General features: G+C 31.4%; 1 protein-coding gene across 3 annotated transcripts in view; it reads left to right on the forward strand.

Annotated features, from left to right (window-relative positions):
• LOC127734918 (fibrinogen-like protein 1) overlaps positions 1-27,606 on the forward strand; it is a 166,323-nt gene that overhangs the window by 134,731 nt on the left and 3,986 nt on the right. Inside the window, exon 4 of one of the 3 annotated variants that reach the window (XM_052244952.1) lies at positions 26,506-26,602. The exons of the other annotated variants lie outside the window; for them this stretch is intronic. Within the exon in view, the coding sequence (XP_052100912.1) occupies positions 26,506-26,602 (97 nt within the window). The remainder of the gene's footprint in view (positions 1-26,505; positions 26,603-27,606) is intronic. 3 annotated transcript variants of the gene reach the window in all.

Consider the following 27,606-nt stretch of genomic DNA (forward strand, 5'->3'; position numbering starts at 1 on the left):
TGAGTAAAAACAAAATGCGACTCAAAGACAAACACCAGTTTACAAGTATACGACATAAACATGAGGATGTCCGAATGTGACAGTAAACCAGATTTATTTTACATTTATTAATGACTTGCTATTTTTATTACCGGATTTCCAGTCCCGTTATTGATTTATTGTTGTACTGCGGACGAGCGGGCGGGCTTCTCCAGTCGTTTCCATGCGATGACTTATGAACCTTTCATCCAAAGGTTTTCAAATTTTGATATGTTGTCACTGATGACAAAATGGAGGTAGAGTTTGATATTGACGATTAACTTTACCCCATTCAGCAACAACATTATTTTGATTTGAAATGAAGTGCTAATCTTGATAAGAAATGTTTTAAAAATTTTGAGCCTTCGATTGGAACAAATACATGTACTGGGATTTTTTTTTATATCATTATACCTTTAAATAGGATAAAGTCAAGATCGGGAAACCAAAGGGCACCAATATTTTTTATTAAAATTTTGAATTGATTAAATACTTGAATATATCATTAGAATAAAACTGATACAGGAGCAGGAAGATTATTGAAATTGATGTATTTTTTTTCCATCAATGTTGGTCATTTTTATTCTTGTTAAAACACGAAATACAGAGATTATACCCAATTTAAAAGTTAAATTACTTGCTTTGCATCGAATCTATTATATCTGCTATGAGAAGCGGGGAAACGATAATGCTTTTTTTTATATACAAAAGACAATTGTTTAAAAACAGTTTTACTGTATATAATTTCAACATATTTTTAGATACAATGTTACAGTAACTGTTCTTATTTCTTCTTTATTTTTCTAGCATGTAAACTTTTTAATTATTTGCGTTTTTCAAAGTATTAACACGTTTTCACGAATACAAACTGCATGTTTAATTACAGAATGATACCGATGTCTTTATCTGGCATATTCTTGGCTTGCGTAATTGGTATATTTGTATATTATCAATCTCTTTGCAACATCTGGATTTTATTATACACAATTAGCGTTATTAGATCAATTTTGGTAATTAACACATACGGTTTTCCTTTTAAGGTACCCTGTAGTGCTAAAAGATGAACCATTTCACAGTCAGGAAAATCCCTTCATTTACATACAAGTGACACATTTGCCACCTATTAAGGGATAGTTGATTCATGCTCTTTCTTTATTGTATTATTACACATGTTCAATTGTAAACATAAACATTCTGATAAAATACATGTATATGCATACTCGTGTATTTTCAAATTATAGGATCATGCAAAACACACGCCTTGGCTCAAGTTATACTGAAATAATTAATTTTTATTTCTTGTTTAAAATGGAAAAAGATCACAAATAAGCAGAAGCTAAACTAACTTTTTTCAAAGTCCACAACAAGATTGAGCTTGGGTTGAGAAAGCGTAACATGTTTATCGATTTGATCTTATTTATTCTAGTTTAGAGTTCATTCCTGAATGACATCGTTGTTTTCATATTTTGAAGTACAAAAGGTAAAGCTGCTTACAATTTAGTACAGTGTTATTATAATAGTGCATTTCTTCCTACACCTGAGATTCATGTAGTATTTGCAACTGGACGTTTACACAAATCAATCCATCAACCCATTTATTATGTGTCTATAAGATGTAAAAAAAATATCAGTTTACTGTTACAATTCATCGTCTTAGTTAAAGGTTCCGTTCTGATACAAGCATATCGAATTGTAAACTCTGCTGTAAGGAAAGTTATGAACATTTTAAAGCATTTGTGTTTTGTTATGCAAGCATGATCTTAAAAAAAATCCCCATTACTGTTTTAAATATTTTCCATGGTTCTGGAGTAAAGCTTTGGAGATTTTCTTATTTATTCAAATAGAAAAAAAATATCATCGGTCCGACATTTAAAAAGCACCCTGCCATTTTTTAATATCATTAATTATATCTTCAATCAGTTCTGTTTTGAATCGGGAAGAACAATATCTACTTCAATTCAAATATTCGCTCGGTGTGGCTCTCTGAAACCATCAATACGTGAACTTTGCTGCAAAATAACTATACAATATCTGGATTTTTTTTCCCCGTTAATGCGAAATAATTGACACATCTTATAGCATTTACTAGTTTCTGGATGGGGTCTTTCATATCTGTATTCTATGATAATTTTGGTCATATTTCTCTTTTGTTTTACATTTTATGTCCATTGTCATGATTATTTTCTATTCTGTATATATAAGACCTTTTTTATCTAATTTTTTGGGAATAAATTATTTTCTTTTTTTCTTCTTTTAGTTCTAATCACGACCCTCATTTACGTTTGTTGTGCATGCGAGATATAAACTGCAGTCTCGCAAAGCTATACCTGTGTAAAGACAACTTAACAGTATCAATGTTTCATATAATAACTATGAAGTAAATAAAATTCATTTCTTTACGTACATGAATACATCCGACAAATGTTTGCAAAAATAAGCAAGTATTTGTCAGCATTTACTTTGGTTGTAAATGTTTTATAAACCGCGGTCTCTCAAAACTTTGCATACCTGTGTAGAGATATGTTGCAAATATCAATATTTAGCAAAATAACTATAATACCGGAAAGTATTAGTAAATAAAATACATTTCTTTACAAACATGAACGATATCGACAAACGTTTGCAAATATAACAGAAACATTTGACAGCATTTACATTGGTTGTAAATGTTTTATAAACCGCGGTCTCTCAAAACTTTGCATACGTCTGTAAAGATATGTTGCAAATATCGATATTTATCAAAATATTTATGATAATGGAAAGTATTAGTAAATAAAATACACTTCTTTACATACATAAACGATATCGACAAACATTTGCAAATATAACACAAACATTTGACAGCATTTACATTGGTTGTAAATGTTTTATAAACCGCGGTCTCTCAAAACTTTGCATACGTCTGTAAAGATATGTTGCAAATATCAATATTTAGCAAAATAATTATAATACTGTAAAGTATAAGTAAATAAAATACATTTCTTTACATGCATGAACGATATCGAGAAACGTTTGCAAATATAACAGAAACATTTGACAGCATTTACATTGGTTGTAAATGTTTTATAAACCGCGGTCTCTCAAAACAGCCCACGCCTCTGTAAAACAGTTATGCAAATTTTAAACTTTGCATATATCTCCTATCCTGGAAAGTGCATGCAAATCTAAAGCCTATCTTTACATATCTTTGGAATATGAATAAATCTATGGAAATAAAATAATTATCTTTAGCATATCTTTGAGGACGTCCTAAATAATTCCAAAGGAATAATGCATTTACATATACATTAGTAGGTCCGCAAATATATCTGGCAGAAAAGTAGTTATATTTGTCAAACATTTACATGATTGCCCAAATTGTTGTAAATCTGCCTTTTCGTGTAGTGTTGATAGAAATGAAATCCTGACTTTCCAGTTCTATTTTTTCTCCCTTAATTGAAACTGCACATAATTATAAAGATCAATCATTGAACAAATTTGGATTTTGTAAACACAATTTCCCCCTTTTTACTGATAATTGGACTTATATTTCATCGTTACACATTGAAACCGCAAGCTGCAGTTGCAGGTGAGGAATCCTTTCCAATTTTGTTTTGTCTCTTGCTGCAACAAAGTCACCAAAGCTAAAAAGAGTGCTGATTTTGGCATTGCCAATAACGAAAACAATTTGTTAAAGATTGTAATTACAATTTTTCACTCCAATATAATCTTAATTGACTAGGATTATCAGTCTTCCTACTGAAGGTTAGTGGTTCTCTCTGGGCACTCGGGCTACCTACACCAATTAAAAACTGACCGCCACAACTAATCAATAGGGCTGAAAGTGGCCTTAAAACACCAATGAATCATTCATTAATTACATGTACATGTACACATGTAGGTCAGTTTAACGGTAACCACTTATGGGAAGTCAATGATATGACTGGTAGAATAAGATAAGACATTTATAAGTGTAAACTCCAAACAATTGAATTGCCACTTAATACATGAGATATCAAAAATAAACAATAAACAATACAAATATGTAACTTTACAAAAAATAAAAAATATATAATCTTAGTTAGAATAAGAGATGAGGGAATACCAAAATGTATGTGCAGTTTTCGAGTTACCTATAATATTTTTGATATACTACAACAAAACCCAAATACATGTATATGAAAAGATCAACTGTATCACCGGAACTTAATAAAGAATAGAAAGACTTCACCATTTTTTATAAAACTTGGCATGACCTAAGTGCAGGAATGTATAAGACTGCTGACCAGATTTCATGATAATAGGATTTATATTACAGACAATAGGGTCGTTTTATTTTTTAACTTTGGGTGTTTTATTTTTTAACGTTTTAATCTAAAAATGTCAGCTATCAAAATTTTTGCCTAAAATAATATTGCCCTTGTATACTATGTAGCATGCACTTAAAGCTAATGAACACTCATTTGTTTTTTACAATGATTCAAAAGTCATTTATATGAACCTGTGTGCCTGAAAATTAAAATTTTCAAATAACTTTTTCACACCAATTTAAAAATTTAAAGTTTTTTTGTTACAAATGATTCTTCCATATATATTTAATGTACTTTGAATGGAAAGACAAGTTACAAATAGCATACCACAGAAGTATGGAACGCCACAGCTGTCTTATGTGGAACTCTGATATTACGTTATGTTGTTTTATTATTACTTGACGATATTTTGTCTTTACATAATATGGTTTTGACATTACGTAATGATGTTCTGATAAAACCCAATATGGAATAGTCATTACTTAATGATATTTCGATATTACACGATATGGTTTCGTATTGACTTGATAGAGTTTTGTCATTACTTAATATGGTTTTGTCGTTACTCGATGTGGTTTCACCATTATTTAATGTGGTTGTGTCATTAGGCAATGTGGTTTTAACATTACTTTATGTGTTTGTGACTTAACGTAATGTAGTTGTTTCAGTACATGATGTAGTTTTGTTATTTCGTAATGATGATTTGCCAATTCTTTATATCGCTTTAACATTACGTAATGATGTTTCAAAATTTGACGATTTTACACTGCTTGCTGTGTTTGTTTCAGTATTTGATGTGGTCCTGTCATTCTTTGATGTGGTTATCACATTACTTGATGAGGTAAATCCACGTGACCAATTCGAAAAAACTAGTTCTATTTTTAAATAGATTTCTGTGTTGTATGTGCCTTGGATGAGTGTGGCCATCCATCGAGTTCAAATTAAAGTTCGGGCTACTGTTAAACTTTGAGTTATTTTTCGATTTCGAGTTAAAATTCAAGCCATTATTAGAATTAAAGTTCTAGTTAGCATTGTGTTTCGAGTTGAACTTCGAGTTTGAGTAATATTTATTACTTGATGATATTTTGTCTTTACATAATATGGTTTTGACATTACGTAATGATGTTTTGATAAAACCCAATATGGAATAGTCATTACTTAATGATATTTCGATATTACACGATATGGTTTCGTATTGACTTGATAGAGTTTTGTCATTACTTAATATGGTTTTGTCGTTACTCGATGTGGTTTCACCATTATTTAATGTGGTTGTGTCATTAGGCAATGTGGTTTTAACATTACTTTATGTGTTTGTGACTTAACGTAATGTAGTTGTTTCAGTACATGATGTGGTTTTGTTATTTCGTAATGATGATTTGCCAATTCTTTATATCGCTTTAACATTACGTAATGATGTTTCAAAATTTGACGATTTTACACTGCTTGCTGTGTTTGTTTTAGTATTTGATGTGGTCCTGTCATTCTTTGATGTGGTTATCACATTACTTGATGAGGTAAATCCACGTGACCAATTCGAAAAAACTAGTTCTATTTTTAAATAGATTTCTGTGTTGTATGTGCCTTGGATGAGTGTGGCCATCCATCGAGTTCAAATTAAAGTTCGGGCTACTGTTAAACTTTGAGTTATTTTTCGATTTCGAGTTAAAATTCAAGCCATTATTAGAATTAAAGTTCTAGTTAGCATTGTGTTTCGAGTTGAACTTCGAGTTTGAGTAATATTTATTACTTGATGATATTTTGTCTTTACATAATATGGTTTTGACATTACGTAATGATGTTTTGATAAAACCCAATATGGAATAGTCATTACTTAATGATATTTCGATATTACACGATATGGTTTCGTATTGACTTGATAGAGTTTTGTCATTACTTAATATGGTTTTGTCGTTACTCGATGTGGTTTCACCATTATTTAATGTGGTTGTGTCATTAGGCAATGTGGTTTTAACATTACTTTATGTGTTTGTGACTTAACGTAATGTAGTTGTTTCAGTACATGATGTGGTTTTGTTATTTCGTAATGATGATTTGCCAATTCTTTATATCGCTTTAACATTACGTAATGATGTTTCAAAATTTGACGATTTTACACTGCTTGCTGTGTTTGTTTTAGTATTTGATGTGGTCCTGTCATTCTTTGATGTGGTTATCACATTACTTGATGAGGTAAATCCACGTGACCAATTCGAAAAAACTAGTTCTATTTTTAAATAGATTTCTGTGTTGTATGTGCCTTGGATGAGTGTGGCCATCCATCGAGTTCAAATTAAAGTTCGGGCTACTGTTAAACTTTGAGTTATTTTTCGATTTCGAGTTAAAATTCAAGCCATTATTAGAATTAAAGTTCTAGTTAGCATTGTGTTTCGAGTTGAACTTCGAGTTTGAGTAACATTTAAAGGTAGAGTTCGAGTTACAATTCGACTTCAACTTTGAATTTGAGTCACCTTTTGAGGTAGAGTTCGAGTTAGACTCGAATTTGAGTCTCATTTAAATTAAGATTTCGAGTTGAAATTCGAATTATCTAATATGAGTTTTTTTTTATCGCGGATCAAGGGCTTTTGCTCGGGCTTCCGAAAAGAGGGCTCAGGGGTATGCGTACAAAAGATAAACAATGTTACACTATACAAAACACAACATAGAAATTGAAATAAAGTTAGATGTGGTGTGATTGCTAATGAGACAACTATCCACCAGAGTTTAGATGCAGTGGATGTAAGCAATCATAGGCAACCGTACAGCCATCTACACACCGTATAGTTGGCTACAAAAGGCCACCAGTTGAAAATGTGAAACAATTCAAACGAGAAAACTAACGGTCTAATTTATAACTAAACCATCTACGAAAAACAAATATGACACACATGAAACAACGACAACCATTGAACTACAGGCTCCTAGCTTGGGGCTGGCACATAAAGAAAGTGCACATGGCGGAGTTTTACAGGTATGTGAGCGCTGAACCCTAACCTAACCTCGGACTATATTATAACAGCACAGCATAAGAAAAAAAAATGCCAAAAACAGTTTCAATTGGCTTAACTCAATAGATCGGTATGACTGGGCAATATAAATCCATCGGGAGTGATTTTGGATGCTTCGGAAGGATAAGCAGATTCTGCTCAACGTGTGGCACCCGTCGTGTTATTCGTGAAAGTACAAACTCAGTGATTTGGTTTTTTTTGGTAGTTCACATTCGAGGAAAAGATGATGGAATTGTGGTTACGACAACTGGAACATATCCGTCGTCACCTGTGAAACAGATATTCCAAAAAGTTTGTTTTTCAATTAGTGCGAGGTATATCAGAGAATGCAATTTATAAAAAATAAAAGATTGATATTCGTATATGTTCAAATGATCATACATGCTTAAAAAAAATCGGAGAATTCTTATTTTATAGAATTGATGCTTTGTCGCTTAGTCCGATCCCCCCATTTCCCTGTAACTTTAGTTTGCGTTGATTTAAAGTGTCCTATTTGTTGACAATAAAGTACAAGTCTTTTGATTGTGTCGAGCCTTCGACATTAAAGTAGCGGCAGTGAGACACAACAAACCTATATCCCGTCGTCGGTAGTGTCGTCGACGTCTTCATCATTTAAATCATTTAGATCGTTAGGTTTCTCGTTTGAATTGTTGTTTACATTTTTCCTTTCGGGACCTTTTATAGCTTACGTGGTATGGGTTTTGCTCATTGTTGAAGACCATACAGTCACATATAGTTGTTACTTCTACGTCATTTGGTATGTGGTTGAGAGTTGTCTTTTTGGCAATCATACCATATTTTCTTTTTTTGCATTAAATATTATTAAACAAACGACATATGGAAATCGGTTTAAAAAAAGAACATATTTTTTTCATAAATGGTCACGTGGTTTTACCCCATCAAGTAATGTGATAACCACATCAAAGAATGACAGGACCACATCAAATACTGAAACAAACACATCATGTAGTGTAAAATCGTCAAATTTTGAAACATCATTACATAATGTTAAAGCGATATAAAGAATTGGCAAATCATCATTACGAAATAACAAAACCACATCATGTACTGAAACAACTACATTACGTTAAGTCACATACACATCAAGTAATTATAAAACCACATTGCCTAATGACACAACCACATTAGATAATGGTGAAACCACATCGAGTAATGACAAAACCATATTAAGTAATGACAAAACTATATCAAGTCAATACGAAACCATATCGTGTAATATCGAAATATCATTAAGTTATGACTATTCCATATTGAGTTATATCAAAACATCATTACATAATGTCAAAACCATATTATGTAAAGACAAAATATCATCATCAAGTAATAAAAAAACAACATAACATAATATCAGAGTTCCACATAAGACAGCTGTGGCGTTCCATACAGAAGTATTAAATGGTCCTTGGCCATGTCAGACTGAATTATATTTGGTAAATTGAGACTGTAAGACATTTGTACATATAAAATACATACACTGATACAGGAGCTATAAGAAATAGAAATTTGTTAATTTTTGCTCAGATGACTTTCGTCTCTGCTGCATTTGATGTGCATGCGTAAATTGGAAAAAAGGGAAAAAATAAATGTATATGTCGGTAGGCATGAATTCGTTTTTTTTTTTTTTTTGTTTTTTTTTTGTTTTTTTGCTCAGTTTGTTATCCCTTGAATAAACATGATAAATGGAAAAACCATGACAATGACCCTGCTTACACAAGATTATATGATTATTTGTAGCGACATCTACTTGATATTTACTGACTATTATTACCACAACTTTGTATAAATTTTATATACATAAACATTTTATTTACATAAAATACAATTAATTGATGTGTCTATTTTCAATTTTTTTTTATTTTTTCAGGGAAACATTGTTTTACTTACTAGTACGTAAATGGCGTTGAACTAGCAACGAGTACTTCCCAATCGGTAATCTGTGTCTTTTGTATTTTTGATATGTTGGTATTTGTCTTTGTTTTTTTGCTTCGTGCACTTCTGATGTGCATGCGTAAATTGGGAAAAAGGAAAAAATAAATGTACATGTCGGTACAATGACAATGACCCTGCTTACACAAGATTATTTGATTATTTGTAGCGACATCTACTTGATATTTCCTGACTATTATTACCACAACTTTGTATAAATTTTATATACATAAACAATTAATTGATGTGTCTATTTTCAATTTTTTTTTTATTTTTTCAGGGAAACATTGTTTACTTATTAGTACGTAAATGGCGTTGAACTAGCTACGAGTACTTCCAGATCGGTAATCTGTGTCTTTTGTATTTTTGATATGTTGGTATTTGTCTTTGTTTTTTTGCTTCGTGCACTTCTGATGAGTCAATCCCTTTTCAACTAAATACTACAGTTGTGTTTTATGATGTGCTGTTACAGCAAAATTAAATGTATTAAAAACAAAACCAATGTTAGTACTGATAAAGACAATATTCCAAGATCTTACTTATGTTAAATCGATGACCTTAAAGAATAAGATTATTGAAAGAATCAATTAGTTTACTTTTTTTGTAGCTTTTTAATCAACATCACCATCAAGATCTGATATTCCGTTGGTAATAAGGTTTCTACATAAAAAATGTGGACAAGGAACACCTCCTTCCCAACAAAAATGGAAATGAGGTATGGTTCACAGATAAATAGCAGGTACGTGTTGCAACTAAACCGTCGACGAAAAACTATGCAACCATTACATCAGACACAAAAGAGCTTAGTGAAGAAATGATTAATTGTCAACATTATATACTTTTGTGTTGATTATAACATTAAAACAAACATGTCTCACATGATGGCATCATGACGAATTTCCGATGGTGTTGTTTAAGTTTATTCAAGTTTCGAATATTTGTAATGTATGTTTATTTTAACTGAATCAAGAAAGTACGAATTCCCAATTTTTTTATTGCGTGCATTTATTTTGGAGATTAGTGAACAGTGGACAAAAATGAGATATTGCAATTGATGATTGGGATTTCAAGAAATGCTGCATACAAATCATGCTATCAAAATTTAAAATGAGAGTAATCCTACGCAATTTTGGAAATAATTAAAACATCGCAAAAACAACCTGATGACTTTATAGTATTAACTGCTAATTTATTGTTCCATTTAAATGAAAGGAAAAGATTAAAATTAAGATTTTTCTAAGAGGATATGATGCAGCCGGCAGCATTAATATTTAAACAAATCACCTTGCGTAATAAGAATTTGTTTTATTTTCAATGAGTTGATGATGCTTGCATTAGTGAACGGCATAATCTCAGTAATTTGGAACAATGAACTCGTCATGAATTTTAAAATATTTTACATTGATTCTACATGAGTATGCACATTTTATATATTTTTTGTTTTTACTTTTCCATCAAGAAATAACGCCTTTGTCATCATCATCTGTTGACGTGAATAGTGAATTCCTCCTGTTCATCTCTTTATTCATTTATATTTCTGTGTTTTTGAAGCGGTTGTAAATTCTCCCTTGTCAATTTTGCTCAGTTTTACATAAGGCAATAGTTGCTTCCCTTACCTTTCTATTAGAAATATCCAATTCCAAACTAATAGATTTGTTTGCTAACGATTCTAGCATTTAATATAAAAGAATACAATCTTAGGTATCCACACTGTTAGGCGAAAATCGCATCATTTAGAAAATAGCATCGTCTAAATTCAATACAGGTCTGTATATTCCTAGCCATGACACGTGCTGGTGGACAAAATTTGAGAATTGCGTTACGTGTTAAGCATAGCAATAGATGCTTACGCTATCGATGCACACAGTTGTTGTTTCTGTTCATTTCTGGTTCCTGTAATTTCCACTTTCATGTTTGTTTCATGGTTGTTGTCTCTTTAACACATTCCCCATTTCAATTTTCAATTTTATTGTCCGTTTTTACCTGCGTTTACGAGATGATTTGAAGTGATTCTAGTTACCTACTCGCTAATCGACGGAAATTTTATGTCTTTTGTGTGATCTTGTACGTTTGTTTTTTCTTCCTTCTTCGTGGTTAATTTTGTTTCATTTATCTATTTTTTTTATTTTGCTTTTGCTTTGTCATTCTTGTTTGCATATTGATAAAAAATGTTGTTTTGTTAATTTACGAATTTATTCACTTATTCATAATTAATGGAAGGACTCACGTAGTAGCATTATGATGAATTTTCTATACTGTTGTTTAAGTTTATTCAAGTTTTGAATATTTGTGATGTATTTTTATTTCATTTGAATCAAGAAAGTACTGTAAATTCAGACTTTTTTAGAATAGATTTATTATTGAGATTGTAGAAATTGATATCCCTTCATTTTCTTGTTATTACACATTGCAATTAGCCATTTTGTCCTCAGTTTAGTTCAGTTCTATTTACACATTCAGGATTGTGTCCTACTTTTTTCTCAATTACAATCTCATGAAACTGTTACCTTGCCATACTGGTTTCTAGAATAACCTTCATCAAGTACGCTCAAAACAAAAACTTTGGAGAAGCTAAGTATTTAAAACATTTGGGAGCATCAAAACCAAACAAGTATTAAGCAGAAATCCTAAAAAGCGTGTAATGGATTTGCAACCTAAATTTAAGTATATTTTTTTTTTCATTCTTTAACTAAAAAGATTGGAATATACTAAGAGTTATTATCTAGTTCATTTTTAAAAATTGTAAAATTCTTTAAACCATTCAAACTTATGTTAATCTATGCTAATATTAATAAATTATTAGGATGAAATGCTAATTGCGTCATACACATGTCGAAATGAATATATTGAAATTAAATTGTCATTGTGCACATAGTTTTTTCGCAGAATTAAGTACATACAACAGGCTCAGTAGAAAAGATGTTCACTATTGTAAACTTCTTAGTATAACACATTTTGTAGCAAAACATATTTGATTTGGTAAGGATGTGGCTCATATCTTAATATATCAATGGAACGATCACGAAAGAATAAGATATTTTGAAAGGGTTTTAGTTTTGCATTGTTTATGAGAAGTTCGAAGCCCTAAAGGAAAAAAATAAGAAAAATCTAAGGTGTATTTACTGATATCCTTAAAAGGTGGTCATCTCACTTCTTCTCCTTTAGTAAAAATATCGGTAACGATCAATAGGTAATAACATAAAAGTATTATACCGGTAGGTAAATTGCCAAATTGTGTTTCTACAATATCTCCACCCAAGCGATCAAAAGTTGTGAATCCAAATATGTTAAACGCTTAATAGCATCATAGCCAGAACGAAACGTAAGGTCAAATTGAATTGAAGAAGTTGCAACCTAATTAGTTTTAGGACATTTTCAGAATTTAAACATGGTTAATTATATTACAGATGGAGTTCGGTCTGAATTAACCAAATAAACGTATGATACAAGTGGGCACAACACGTTTTATTCTGGAAAACCTTTAAAATAAACGCTCGAGAAAGAGGTTCAAGAGGCAAAAAAACACAAAAACTTATATAAGCATAGAAATAAATGAACCGAAATAAAACTTATCAAAGCCGTCTTAAATATATTGTACCATAGGGCGATACAACCTAAGTTTCAGTAGAATTACGTAATGCATACTTTAAAAACTTATAATAAATGTATAATAATAATATTTACGAATACTGGAGCACTGGCTCTTGATTGAATGGTCCCCTCGGTGACTAACACTAATTGCAGTGTAACTGGCCCGATGATGGTAAATAAACTTATATCAAGTTTGGTGCGCACTTGTCTCTAGTATAAGGTCTATAGAGTACGCTCTAAACAAAAAGTTGGGAGGGCTAAATACATAACAAGTTTGCATGTTCATCACCAATGAGGCCAACAGATAAACATTATAAGGGACGAACCTAACATTTCGGGCTTATTTCATCGTCTTCACATTTTAATATATTAACCGTTGAGGTTTGAAAAAAACTGACAAAGCCACACATTCATTTTGCGCGTTATAGGATGTTGATGCCAACATTGGTTATTTATGATAGAGTTCATATTTCTCATTTTGTTTGTGATTTGTCTTATTCCAGTAACGTCAATGACAATTAATGACTTTGGTGTCATTTTTTTTATCTGATCATTGACTTGGCCTTGAGCAACCCTTGCCCCCGGAAATTGTGCAGTTCATGATACATTTGCGTTAATATTTCTTTGTTTCACGTCTACGTGATTGTTATAGGTTATGTGTCCTGAAAACTGTTTGTTTCCTTAATATCGACTTTGAAGTTACATATCGTCTATGGGTGTAGAATTTACAAATACCGATTATTAATACAGTTTGGAAAGTGTTGTCGTTAAACAAGTAACATCTAATATTATTTGCTTCTAGAGAATTTCTAATCACAGAACCAGATTTAGCGCAAATAATACAACGGTGGCATTTGAGGAAAATCTATTTTTGTAATGCAACTGTGTCGTAGCAGGAATTGCGATGTTGATTTTGTATTTAATGATTTTAGGGATAGTTGTTTCGTCTTTTTTATTCTATTCTATCCGATTCAAGTTTTACCTCTTCTGATTGCTAATATATGAGCTTTCGAAAACAAATTGATCGAAGTAATTATCAAACTTTGTATGTCTACATATAGTAACCAATAGGGACCTGGTTTACATCTGCGTCTGTCACTTCATACTTACACATAAAGAGTTATGCTTCTCGATTGGATCATTTTAAATCCGATATTCAAACTTTTCCATCAAATATATAAAATGTATCATGCATGTATAATGAACAATATCCGTTATTTCCATACTGCAATGAACTGTGAGGTGCACAGTATCCACATATGTTTCTGCAGATAACAATTCTCTGAGAAAATCAATTTTCTAAAAACTAACCAACAGCATGTTAGTTTGCCTTGGACAACTGTTACTTCTATTGGTTGACATAGTAATGGCGTCTGAAGATAAATGCAATTCTGGTATTTTTCGTATGAATCCAGACAAGGTTGATACAAAGCTCGATGGATTCAACATTCGTACATTTGAGAAAATATCCCCCAGGGTGTGTTTTAACAAATGTATCCGGAGACCCAAATGTCATTCTTACAACTATAACAGACATATATTGCGTTGTGAACTGAACTTCCGACCTGAATGTGTCTCTGTCGATGATTTTCACAACGAGGTTGGATTTGTATATGTTGAAGTTGATCATTACAGAGGAGTAAGTATAAATTTGTCATCATCTTTTGTAAACGATTATAAAAAGAAGACACAGTAAAATATATTGATAAGTAATCTGGCCCGATATATTTTTCTTATAATAATTACAAATGTACCATCTGCATATTAACTTTGTCGCACTTTTTGTTGGATAACTTATTCTTTGCAAAATATCAAGGTTGATAGATTTTGAAAGATCATACTCCATCCCCGAAAAGTTTCCATGTTTAAGTGTAGATACCAGTACCTGGAACATTTTGGTGTTTTTCCTTAACAAACCTTAAAATCAAAATTTAAAAAATGAAAGTCATGTGCCTCGTATTTACACTTTTGTTTAATTTTGATATTCAACATTTATGTTAATAATATAGCTCTTGATTGCTTTATCTAGGTAGTTTATCGCTTTCTGAAAGAAGAATATAGTTTGGTAAGACGCAGTTAAATAAATGTTTGCCTAATCAATATTTCTCATGAAGAGGTCGACAAAAAAGTCATGCTAGACAATCTAGGGCATCATCATCAGCTGCTCACAAAATAGGAAAATAAAACGGGAGAATTGATAAATATTCGGCCAGATTTTTACTGCATATGAAATATTCTCTATGTTTGTAATGTCCATACAATGACTAGCCAAAGGCATCCTGCACATATGATGCATGTTTTAGGATTCATTTTTCTTTTTTATTTCGGCATTCAGCACAATTGAAATTCAAACATGCTCTTCGAATGAATGATATTTGTTGTTATTAAAATAGAACTTGTCTGCTTTATGTTGTTTTGAGAACACAACAGAAACAAGAAAGAAGGGATTATTTGAAAATTAAGCAATGACATTATTTGAATTATTATTTTCTGTTATTTTGTGTAAAAGATATATCAGAGATCAATCTCAAATAATATTAATTTCCTTCCCTTTCTGTTCTATCATGTTACTTTTACATCTCCATCGTGAGTAAAATACTGATCATTCAACAAAAAGTCTTCAGGGGATCCTAATTTTGACTTTAGCCTCTGCCAGTTGAGAAAATTGTTGATGTTCCACTACCTTATAGACAAGAGTTCCATATTAGAAAAAAAAAATGTTTTAATTAAATTGTGTCTACATAAGTTTATAATGTAGTTTATAAGTTAAACGTATTTACTGTTTGAGAATACCGATCGCTTAGATTAACGATTTGTAAGGCAATGAGAACGCATAAGCATACAAATTAGGACTTAAGTTTTACATTATTTCCCGCATTTTTATTCCAAACTGACCATCCTGTTATAGTAAACCAGTTTATTTTTTAAATAGCAAAATTAATAAATGAAGACAGCTGACAGCTTAAATATTGACATTATCAATTTATACTTATGTGAAATTAACCATTCAGTTTTACCAAAATCTGTGGATGTTTGTAGCAGTGAAAAAACGAAGAAAAGATGAGCATTCATATTAGCAAATAAAGTATTGAGTTGTTATATTAATCCTTGCGTGATAATGTCATGTTGCCCATCTGCATTTATACTAAAACTGGAAATGGTCCATAGCAGTTAGAGATTTCCATTATGATGAAAACCAAATAGCATACGAGGGTTGTTCGTAAAGTTTGAGGATAATCTCAATAAAATATTATTTACCCGTCCTAAATAGATAGAACAAGTATATAACTAATTTCACTGATTAAGTGTACAAAATTTTATTTCAGTACCTGCTTAAATAATCGTATTTTCATCAATTTAAAAATCATAAGAAACTCTCACCCGGAGCACCCAAACAAATATTTCCGACGTTCCGACGTTCGACGACGTCAACATTTTAACTTTTCTCAACGTAGTCTCCTTTCAAAGCAACACATGTTTTACATATTTTTAACCAGTCATCAAATATTTTCTCAAACTGTTTTGTTTTCATTTTTAAGATTATGTTCATTACTTCCTGTCTTAGTTCAGGTAAATTGTCGAACCTTTGTCCACGGAGAAAAGATTTGATATGCGGGAATACCGCAAAATCCATTGGCGCTAAGTCAGGGCTATACGGAGGATGTTTCAGACATTCGAATCCAAGTAAATCAATTTCTAGATGAGTTTTTAGAGAAGTGTTGGCCAGTGCATTGTCTTGGTGTAATATCACTTGCTCTATGTTGGCTGCTAAATAAGGGCGTTTCTTTCTTAAAGCTTGAACCAAATCTCGCCTCAGTACCTGAAAGTACAAAATAAACGGACTTTTAATCGTATTGCATCTAAATTAAAATAAAGATTGATAATTTATTTTTTATTCTATGATAAACACCTTTTTAAACTATTTATTTCATTTTATTTAGGTTTTAATTATTAATATAAGATCATTCATTATTTTTAAAAGCAAATATTATGTTAAATACCTTGGAGTAGTATTCAGAATTAACAGTCTGGCCACGGGGTACAGAATGTGTCAGTAACATTCCTTTTCGGTCCATGAAGAGAATGAACATATTCATTCCAGTTGATTTGGTTATCTTTGCCTTCTTTGGTGGCGGTGAGTTACAGTTTTTCCACTGACTTGACTGTTGTTTAGTTTCCGGATCGTAGTAATAAAACCAGCTTTCGTCGGTTGTAATTATTCTGTCTAGAAATCGTATGCCACCACGAGAAACTTTTTAAATCAATTGATTTGACAATTCCATTCTTTTTGTTAAATGTTCTGCTGTAAGAAGTCGCGGTACCCATCTAGCAGATACTCGATTCATATTTAAATCATTTGCTAAAATGTGGTGCGCTGTAGTCTTAGAAATGTCACATTTGTCTGCAACTGTTAGTCGCCGGTCACTGTTGATAACGTTCAGAACTTCATCTTTTATCGCATCTGATTCCCTGAAAAAATGGCCTACCTTCTCGCTCATCTTCTTCCAAATTGTCTCTTCCGTCCCCAAATCTTTTGTGCCACTTGAATACCAATGAACGACTAACTTTGCTATGTTTCTCAGACTGTTTTAAGAATTTGTGTGTTTCTGTTGGCGTTTTTCCGATGTCTACACAAAACTTTATAACCGCCCGCTGCTCCACCTTTTCCGTAAATTTCCTTTTTGTCAGTGATGCCGATTCTGGATTCAACGCTTCAAATCAAGATTTCTCCGCCATTTCGAAATTTTGACCATTCAAATTTAGCAGGTGTAAGACTATTGTCGACGTCACAATGTAAGTTTCATGTATTTTTTGGCGGATTTTGAAACTTAAAATAACAAAAATATGAAAACACCAGCCTGCATGTTATGTGATATTTTCGCCGTGCTCCGGGTCCCTATTGCTTATATTTATATGAAGTAAGTATTATTATTTCGCATTTAAAATTGGACAAATATTGATATACGAGTAACCGAACTAGGATATAGTTCAGGATTACAAATATGCAAAAAGAATTTACCTGAAATGCTATTTTTACGCAGACTTTTCCACGAGCTTTACGGACAACCCTCTTATATTGTATTATAAACAGTCAACAAGTTAAGTAGTTTCATTGTTATTGTCATATTCATATCAAATGGGCCATTCTATTATACATGTAGTACAAAACTGTATATTTGTCATATAGATTGAATATTTCAAACAACAAGAGGAAATAACGAACATTCTATATAATTGTTTACAACTTGTAGAAAATAAGTTTTCTGTGTACTGGTTTTGTTTTCAAGCTGTCTATTTTTCATACGAAAAGAAGATTTCAAATCAAATGAGTAAGGAAATGCATATTTAAAGAATGAAAACAACCTAAGAGTTAAGTTCTTATTTCATTGTGTGATATTTTTTGTCATATTTTTCACTCTGTGATTCTAAAACATTAATCTTTACATATTAATTTGAACGTTTGACTTTATTATAATAAAACTGTCAATACTTGATGTTAGTTGAAGATTCCCCTACCCCCAATTAAAATGATGACATTTTTTTCATACTCATATTAGATAAATGACAAGATGGAAATTCAAAATATGGTTGTCACAAAACTTATCATATATGTTCGTAAATCTTCTCCAGTTCTGTTTATTTTCTCTCAATCAAACTTTGTTTTTAAATGATAACCCAGTTTGTATGCGATATATTCAATGAATTATTAAAACAAATATAGATATACATGTGCACTTCTACAACCAATATTTATACTTTTATAAACTTTGATATTTAATTTTTACAACTTTTAGTATAACCATACAGCTTTTGATACATGTGCGTGTCTTTTGCGTTTGGATTTATTTTTATAGCTTTTTAACTTAACCTTGGCTCAACTTGCTGTCTGCATGTGAATTTCTGTCCGTATGCGTGAAATACCGGCTCTTATAAATGTTGTACATTTCAGGTGTAGTAGAGATTTCAGATTGTTTGTTTGTTGCTAAACGTCAAATTGCATTTATTTAATACACATTTAGGAAGAAAACAACAACATATTTTTGGATATAACTTGAAAATTGTATACCTTGCAATTGTGAAGAAGTAGGTAAATTGTAATTTGAAAGCATGATGTTGAGGGTGTGTTGGGTAACGCCAGCTCAGTGATGCATTCTTCCAACACTTGAATCGAATCTTAAGTCCCTGCCCAGAATTGGTGTGACTGCGTAAAAATTTTATAAAGTGATTCATTTTAACCTTATATGCTTAAACATTGAGACGTTACAGATTATCTTTTTGAAATTTTGCGGATTAATACATTTTCATGGCAATTTGAGTGCTTTTAAAAGAGGAAAAACATTTTTTATACTCATGTTAGTACCTTCTATTTGCAATTTATTCAACAGCCGTTTTAACTTAATTTTTGTTGATGAAGGAATATGAACAAACAAAATCATGGTTTGGAATAAATCCATGTTTATCTAAATGTATATCCACATGTTTACCTTTAGTACTGGAAAGTAGGCTAAACAACAGGTTTAACCACCAAGACATTAATGGAGTGTAGCAACCAGTCATACTTTTGATTCACTCTACCAGTAACCAAATTGTCAGCATCACACTTTTACGTCACATGTTGCTGATTCTCTCCGGCAAAATTGTTAACCACTTGTGATTAAAATTCTAAGTATGACGTATGGTTTGTAGCTTTATCTTATTACAATATCTGACTGGGTAAAAGCTTATGAAGCCTACAGATCTTGTAACCAAAAATTTAATTCACGTTTTTTTTGTATGTAGACAGGGCCATATTGAGAATAGTAATTTTCCTACAGCAGAGCTTCGGGCCATATTTAGCTTTAATCAAATGTATAACAATTTGCCTCACCTTATTAAAATGTATGATTGGTTACACGCTTGTGTATATAATAAAAAGTCTATAATAGGGTTCTGAAGTTGTAAATTTATTAGTCACAATATTATAGGGTCATTACACTAAAATTGAGACATATTGTCTCGAGCAGTATATCACATCGCACGATCTTCTGAGTGCAATATGATAAAAAAACAATTTCCGCTATCGTGTTTACCTCTCGTCGGCATGTAAATATACTTTTTCCTGGATCCTTCCTCTTTGGTCTCGGGGGCGCTTCCATCCTTTTGTGAATAACAAAAATACATACCCTATCATATGTTTTTAGACAAAATATACACCTATAGCTATCATGATTACTCTATTTTATGAACAGATAAATATATTTGACAAATATCGGATGCAATTACGACGGTGTTTTTCAATCGCAACTAAAAATGTTGAAATTGATTAGTTTTAGATACTTTGGATTTAATCGGCAACCTAATCATATTATATTTCATCTTAATTTCTTTACCTGATCTTAAACACCACCAAGTAAAACCACTATATGCAGTTCATTGATTTGATTGTTGAGAACGTGTAAATATGCAGTCCCTTTCAAAATATTTGGTTATGTGATAAAAAGTATGGCAAGTTTTGAAAATTTCCTTTCTCTGATGCTACGTATACCGAATAAAGCCTAGCTTGTTTTCCAGTTTCAGCCAAATTATTCTGCCTACTCTTAGATTTACCAAATTTCATCAGATCATATATATTGATATTTTATTATTTTGTTCTTGTCCTTAACATGACTGAAATATTTACAACTGGACGTAAGATCCAACAATAATATCGATAAAACCTCTTTATTTTGACATGACATGAGCAATTATAATTTACCAAGATATAATAATAATATTGGAAAGGTGTCTGTCAATGAACATACTTATTTCGAAATTGGTTATAAAATCAATACTTTGAGCATTTCTTTACAAAATCTGAGATAGGTTCGAAATCTAACCGATGGCTTTTGGAACAACAATTACAGGATATTTACACAATCAGATTGTTGTATATTTCCAAAATAATAATTACATTTGATTCATAGTTATATTTTCTACGACTTTGTTATACTATTTTTTTTTTTTTTTTTCTCCGAAACAAAACAGCATTATCTTGTTTTTTCTCAGTAATCCAAGTTTAGATCTTCCAATTTTAGAGACGTAGAAGTTTAAATAATGTTTGTGATTTTTTTTTTTATCTTGCAAAGCGTTATTCGTAATTATACGTGAAAACCCTTTACAAATCATCGGTTTTAATATGTTATCTAACTTTGGTGTCCACTTGGTTGTTTTCGTTGTTTTTATTCTATTCTTTTCAATATCAGGATTCTATGTATGATATATTCCTGGGAAATCCTTGTAAACGTGGAGAAATTTGTGAGAACAAAAAAGATGGAGGCGTGGTTTGCGTCAAGGACCAAGAAGGTAAAACGAATATGTATACAAGGGTTAAAAATATTAAATCGAATCAGTTAAATCAATTTATTAAGTTTGGGTCAATTTATGTTACCAATTTACACTAAATATAGAACAATATAAATGAAAGAAGATGTGGAGTGAAAATGGATGAGACAGCAACATATCGACACAAATAGCCAAAGTACATCTAGCGTACAGAATTCAACAAAATACAGGTTTCTATGTCAAGCTCAAAATCGTTTGAGTCTACAAAGCGCTGTGAATAATAAACAGAAACTATAAAATCTCACATCAACATAAAATTCCCTCTAATGACAAAAAACATTAATACATGACAGATGTATGTATCCATCCTTAATATTTGAAATATTATACATAGAAACAAGCGTCCTTTGTCAATCAGTATGCTTTGACAAATTATGTACATATGAAAACATAAGGATAAACTGGTTTAAATTATTGATACAAGTAATGCGTGTTTGCTATAGAAATAAACAAAACGGTAACTTCTTAGGGAATGCATCAAAGTATCATCACGAATTGTGTTGTTATGCGATTTAATAATAAATAGTTACTCAGATCTGTTTATTCTTTGAATGTGTAGTGTAAATTTCATGTGCACACTATTACTGTAGTGTACATTATTCGTAATTAGTTTTAATATTAACTAAAATATATCTGATTTAAATATAACATATAGGAACAAAGGAAATTATCACAATATAGCGTGTTAATCATACTGAGGGTGTTTCTAACTTTAATTCTTAATAATCATATGCCATCTGGTATCTTGACCCAAAGAGGAAACATTATAACTATAATCTTAACATGCATTTTCGACAAGGTTTATTTGTTTATACATGTATCAGTAAGTTCTTATCTAGCTTTCTACTTGCTAGTTCTCGCTGTTTTATGAACTGACACAACATTTTATTAATGATTGTAACCCCTGAATTTTGTTGACCAACATGCGATGGTTACATGTACATCAGGTTGTTTAAGTTTAAGTTGTCAATCAACTCTTTGTCACTTTCATCACTTATTTGTATGGCTTCTTTTTGAGTTCTTCACACTGTTAACATAAAAACTATAATCCAGTTTCTATTTCGTTTAACTCTGTGAAAAATTCATGTAATCCTAAAAATCAAACCCCGTTTTATTTGATTGAGAACAATAGCTGTGGTACATATTTGAATAAAATACAATATTTAAATCAAGTTAAAATACACGAGACAGCAGTTTAAGAGTATCAAGTGTGCGAAGTTTTTTGATAATTGCATTCCTTATTTGTCTGACTGGAAAAGGAAAAAAATCGTTTCTTTCATGTGCTTTTTTTTTTATTTCGTTGTTGGTAGTTGACTCATCATGCAACACTGGCTTCTTGCTAAAAATGTGATGGTCACTTGCTTTCATTTCTCATAGATTTTTAAAAACACAGCATTCAATCCATATATTTAAAGATTTTTGAAACTAAAATATATGTAATTTACATCTTGAATATAAAAGATAAACTTTAAACACAAAGCGTCGACAGAAATTGTCCAGGGAGATGAATGCAGCATCATTCCACATAAAGTCAACACTAATACGTCATAAAGCTGAAATTGGCATATGCAAATGTCGAATATGAATGAATAGCTCGTATAAAGATATTAAATTTCAATCATCATTGTACATGTGTATCATAAGATAATAATTATTGTTATACGTACATATAAATTATCTATTTTTAGAAGATACCTGGTCAACTACTTTTTTTTCAAATTAATAAAATTTGCAATTTTTTTAAAACCATTATTGTTTGCATGAAGAACACGAACAATGCAAAAAAATAGTGTTGTTTTATTTAGTAGGTGGAGCTAATTATTCTTTAATCTTATATTGCTTTCATATGAAATGAAAGCGTATGACGGAATCAAATGATTTGTCTTTCAGTAAATTAAGGATCAGCATTTGTATGAATTTAGCACCTACTGTAAAAATAGAGATATGTATTTCCATCCGAAATTAAGTGAATGAATTTCTTCAAGCTAGTCAGAAAGTAAAAAGGAAAAAATAAAACATATTATCAAATGAAAAAGATATTTGCTCATCTGTCCTACAATTAATCCAAAACTGAGCTGGAAAACATAACTTGATTAAGATCTTGTCAGTTGAACATATTATTAATAGTATATCCTTTTTCGGATTGAGAAATAGACTAATCATGTAATGTCTATATTTCAGAAATTCATGAAGATTTACCTGAAGATTGTACAAAATTGAGAAAATGCAAAAACGAAACGGGAGTATATACAGTATACCCTTCCACGTCTGATAATGGACTACATGTGTTTTGCAGCATGACCAATGGTAGCTGGACGGTAATACATACAAAAACATTAATACCTAATGTGGATAATAAAAAAATCAAAAGGTCTGATAGAGTTAGTCCCTCTCCTCGTGCAATTGATAAACACATTTAATGTCTCTACCCTTTACACAAGTATTCCTCCTTTTAAATTTAAAGGATGCACGAGTCCTATAGTTATAAGTTGTCTACAATTTTTGTAAAGGCAAATACTCTAAAAGTGTTGGTAGCATGTGGATGAAATTTCGCACTGTTGTTGTGCATAATATTTAGATATGTATGTTATTTTCTCTTCGTGAAATTAGAGAATTTAGTTTTCTTTTTAAACATTCCTACATTCTAGGAGATACTTTTTTCGAATGAAAAATCTTCAAAAGTCTTAATAGGACTGGAACGCAATTTTGTACAGTTGTTGTGCTTCATATGTTGCTCATAGATATAAAGATGTGGTATGAGTGCCAATGTTCTTTTTTGTAAACATTTGGAGATGGGATAAAACACTTTGCGGTAAAAACTTTAATTTTTCTTTTAAAAAATCACACATTTCTGAGAAACATATTTAAGTTCTAGGATACGATATACATGATATATACATAAAACATAATATAATTACTGGTGTCAAATCAAAAATATGTATTTAGTTAGATACTAAATATCATGTTTTGCTTTTATCACAAAATGCATGAAAATTGAACCCCATATTTAGTACATGCTCTGTAATAATCCACTAAATATGTATTGGAGTGTAACTATTGAATGGAACGGATATAAACTCGATGTCGGAGATTGTTTCTTTTTCCCTTTCGGTTATAGCTCCTCATATAATATATTTAGACATGTTTGTCTGTCCACAATTGTCTTTCTGTACGTTTCAACTATACTGCGAACGTATCTAAACTTAGAGATATCTGTATTAACTATGATGTAGTAAAATGAATAATTAGAAACATTTGTCCTGCAATGAACAATTTCAGTTTACAACAACAACAAAAACAAATATAAATTTATTTGCCAATCACGCTCCTAAGAATGAGTGGAATAACAACCATCATAATTTTCAAACATAATGAGATAATGTAACCAAGTAAAACATGATTACATATAACATGATTACATATAACATGTTTACATATAACATGATTACATATAACATGTAAAAACGCATTAACATAACCATACGGATGTACCTTTTTTCTATAATGAGTTTTCGGCAAAAACCATAATTTTTTTCTGTTCATTTTGGTTGTAGGATTTCAATCACATTGAATCTTTTCAAGAATCACGCTCCTAAGAATGAGTGGAATAACAACCATCATAATTTTCAAACATAATGAGATAATGTAACCAAGTAAAACATGATTACATATAACATGATTACATATAACATGTTTACATATAACATGATTACATATAACATGTATAAACGCATTAACATAACCATACGGATGTACCTTTTTTCTATAATGAGTTTTCGGCAAAAACCATAATTTTTTTCTGTTCATTTTGGTTGTAGGAATTCAATCACATTGAATCTTTTCAAGAATATCAACAAAAGTTGAAATGGGAAATGATTTATATCGAGTTTCACTAAATGATTCAAAGTTCGGTGACTATGTTGAACGCATCTATCCCATCGAACTTGAAATAACGGATTAAACAGATACAATTAAGTCTGTCTCATATCTTGACTTACATCTAGAAATCGTCAATGAGGGTCGGTTGAGAAGAAAACTTTACTACAAAGGAGATGATTTCAGCTTCCAATCGTAAACTTTCCATTTCTATGTAGCAACATTCCAGCAGCACCTGCCTATTAAGTATATATCTCCTAGTTGATACGATATCCCAGAGCTTGCATTTCCTATCATGATTTCCTTCAATGAGGGTTGCTGCTTACAAGGAATTAATTAAACCAAGAGTTTCAAGTGGTGAAGTTGAGGTCATCCCTTCGAAAATTTTACGGACGCCATCACAAATTAGTTGATGGTTACGAAATATCTGTTTCATAAATGACGAAGGATATGTTCCAATAGTAATAACCACAATCCCGTCCTCTTTTCCTCGAGTGTAACATCGCCGGATTCGAATTATCACTGAGTTGAGTTTGTAATCACTTGACCAACACGACGGGTGCCACATGTGGAGTACCTGTGATCAGCCCCGTTTTTCGTGGGGTTCATGTTTCTCAGTCTTTATCTTTCTGTGTTTTGTTTTGTAGACTGCTGTTTGTCTTTAGATCGATTTTCGTCTTTTTGCCGTGGGGTTGTCAGTTTGTCTTTAACTTGATGGTTTGAATGTCCCTTTGGTGCCTTGCGCCTCTATTGCAGAATACATATGATATATGGAAATTATCGGACAAATAAAACAAAAAAGGAGGTATGATAGTAGCTATTATTTGGCCCCTTTCGTAATTATGTTAATTCAATATATAAATGAACAGGCTGATATAATCTGAACTTTTGTGTGCAGAAAGGTCACTTGTGGTGTCGTTATATATGAGCAACAGCCTTACCCTTAAAGATATTTAACACACATTTGCACCTTTATAAAATACATCTTGTAGCAAAGTTTCTTATCGGGTAAAGTTGATGTTCATATCTAAATATTGATGACAGGATCTTAAAATGAGGCTATGTTTTGAGTTTTTGCAGTTTTTCACCAAATGCAAGAAGTTTGAGGCCCTCGTGCAAATATGTTAGACAAATTCAAAAATATAAAATACTGATAATTGATATATTTGATCTCTTATGACATAAACTTGCACAGAACGTGACAATATTTGTAAACGAAGCATCGAATGTAATGTCCTCGTTGTGATCGTGTGTGGCTGCATATGTATACATCTTGCTCGCCCAAACACCCCTCTTGAGCATGGATTTGACTTCCAGATTGAATAGTCAACGCGACTACATTTCTATACCGCCGTCTTATTTAAGTTGGTGTTTCATTTGCAATCCTACCACATCTTCTTATGTTTATATCAAAGGTTATTCAAAGAAGAACAGACGGAAGTGAAAATTTTAGAAGGACTTGGGTAGATTATGAAAATGGATTTGGTGATCTTAAAAATGAGTTTTGGCTTGGTGGGTATATCTTAATTTAAATTTATCTGGGTTTTGTGTTGTATTTGTTCCTAAATTGAGTCTGTTGTGCGGCTGTAATGATTTGATTCCGGATAATTTTTACATGTATCTGATTTTTTTTTCTGTGGGAATTTTGAACGTAGTGCACGGATCCGTATTCTTCTACAGTTTTCAATACGTTGATGCAAGAATCTTTTTACAAATACAATTGGCGATCTATTTATTTAATAGAAAGGAGGCATTATTCTATATTTGTAAAAGGTAAATAGTGCCAGCTTTTAGAAATTTGAACATCATATACCGATTTCATTTTGCACAGCATGTGTTTCATAAATAACTACACCAGTTTCTTTCAGCTAGTATTATCATTAATATTCATGCAGCTGCATGTGAGTCGTCGTTGTTTTTAGTTCTAACCAATCAGTTAAACCTGTCATGATAAATTCAAAATAAAGGGAAACCAATGCATTGCTTAAAATGCATGAGCTAGCGACCAGACATAAGTCCGTGAAAAAGTAATACACATGGTTTCATTTTAACATCCAAGAAGCCTTCTCAAAAGCCATGTTTATCGTTAACACATGTTAATACACTATACATATAAAAATAAGGAGATGTGGTATGATTGCCAATGAGAGAACTATCCACCAAAGTTCAAATGAAGTAGATGTAAGCAATTATAGGCAACCGTACGACCTTCAACAATGAGAAAAACTAGTATGTTTATTTACCAAGTAATATAAATGTACCTAATTTTGGTACTGTTACAACTCTTGCGAATTTTACATTGAGCAATTTACATTGTTAGAAGGTTTCAGAAAGTTGTCATTTAATTAATGTTTTTACTGCAATAGGACATGTTTCATTTCAACATAATGAACTGATGTGATGAAATACAATGTATGTCTTTGTAATATGTTAATAAAACATTTCACAAAATGAACGATACTGTTTTCAGTACATACAATACATGTTTCTGGAATAAGTGTCATCAGGTACCCTGG

This window comes from Mytilus californianus, unplaced genomic scaffold (assembly GCF_021869535.1).
Source record: "Mytilus californianus isolate M0D057914Y unplaced genomic scaffold, xbMytCali1.0.p SCAF_3, whole genome shotgun sequence".
Lineage (NCBI taxonomy): Eukaryota > Metazoa > Mollusca > Bivalvia > Mytilida > Mytilidae > Mytilus > Mytilus californianus.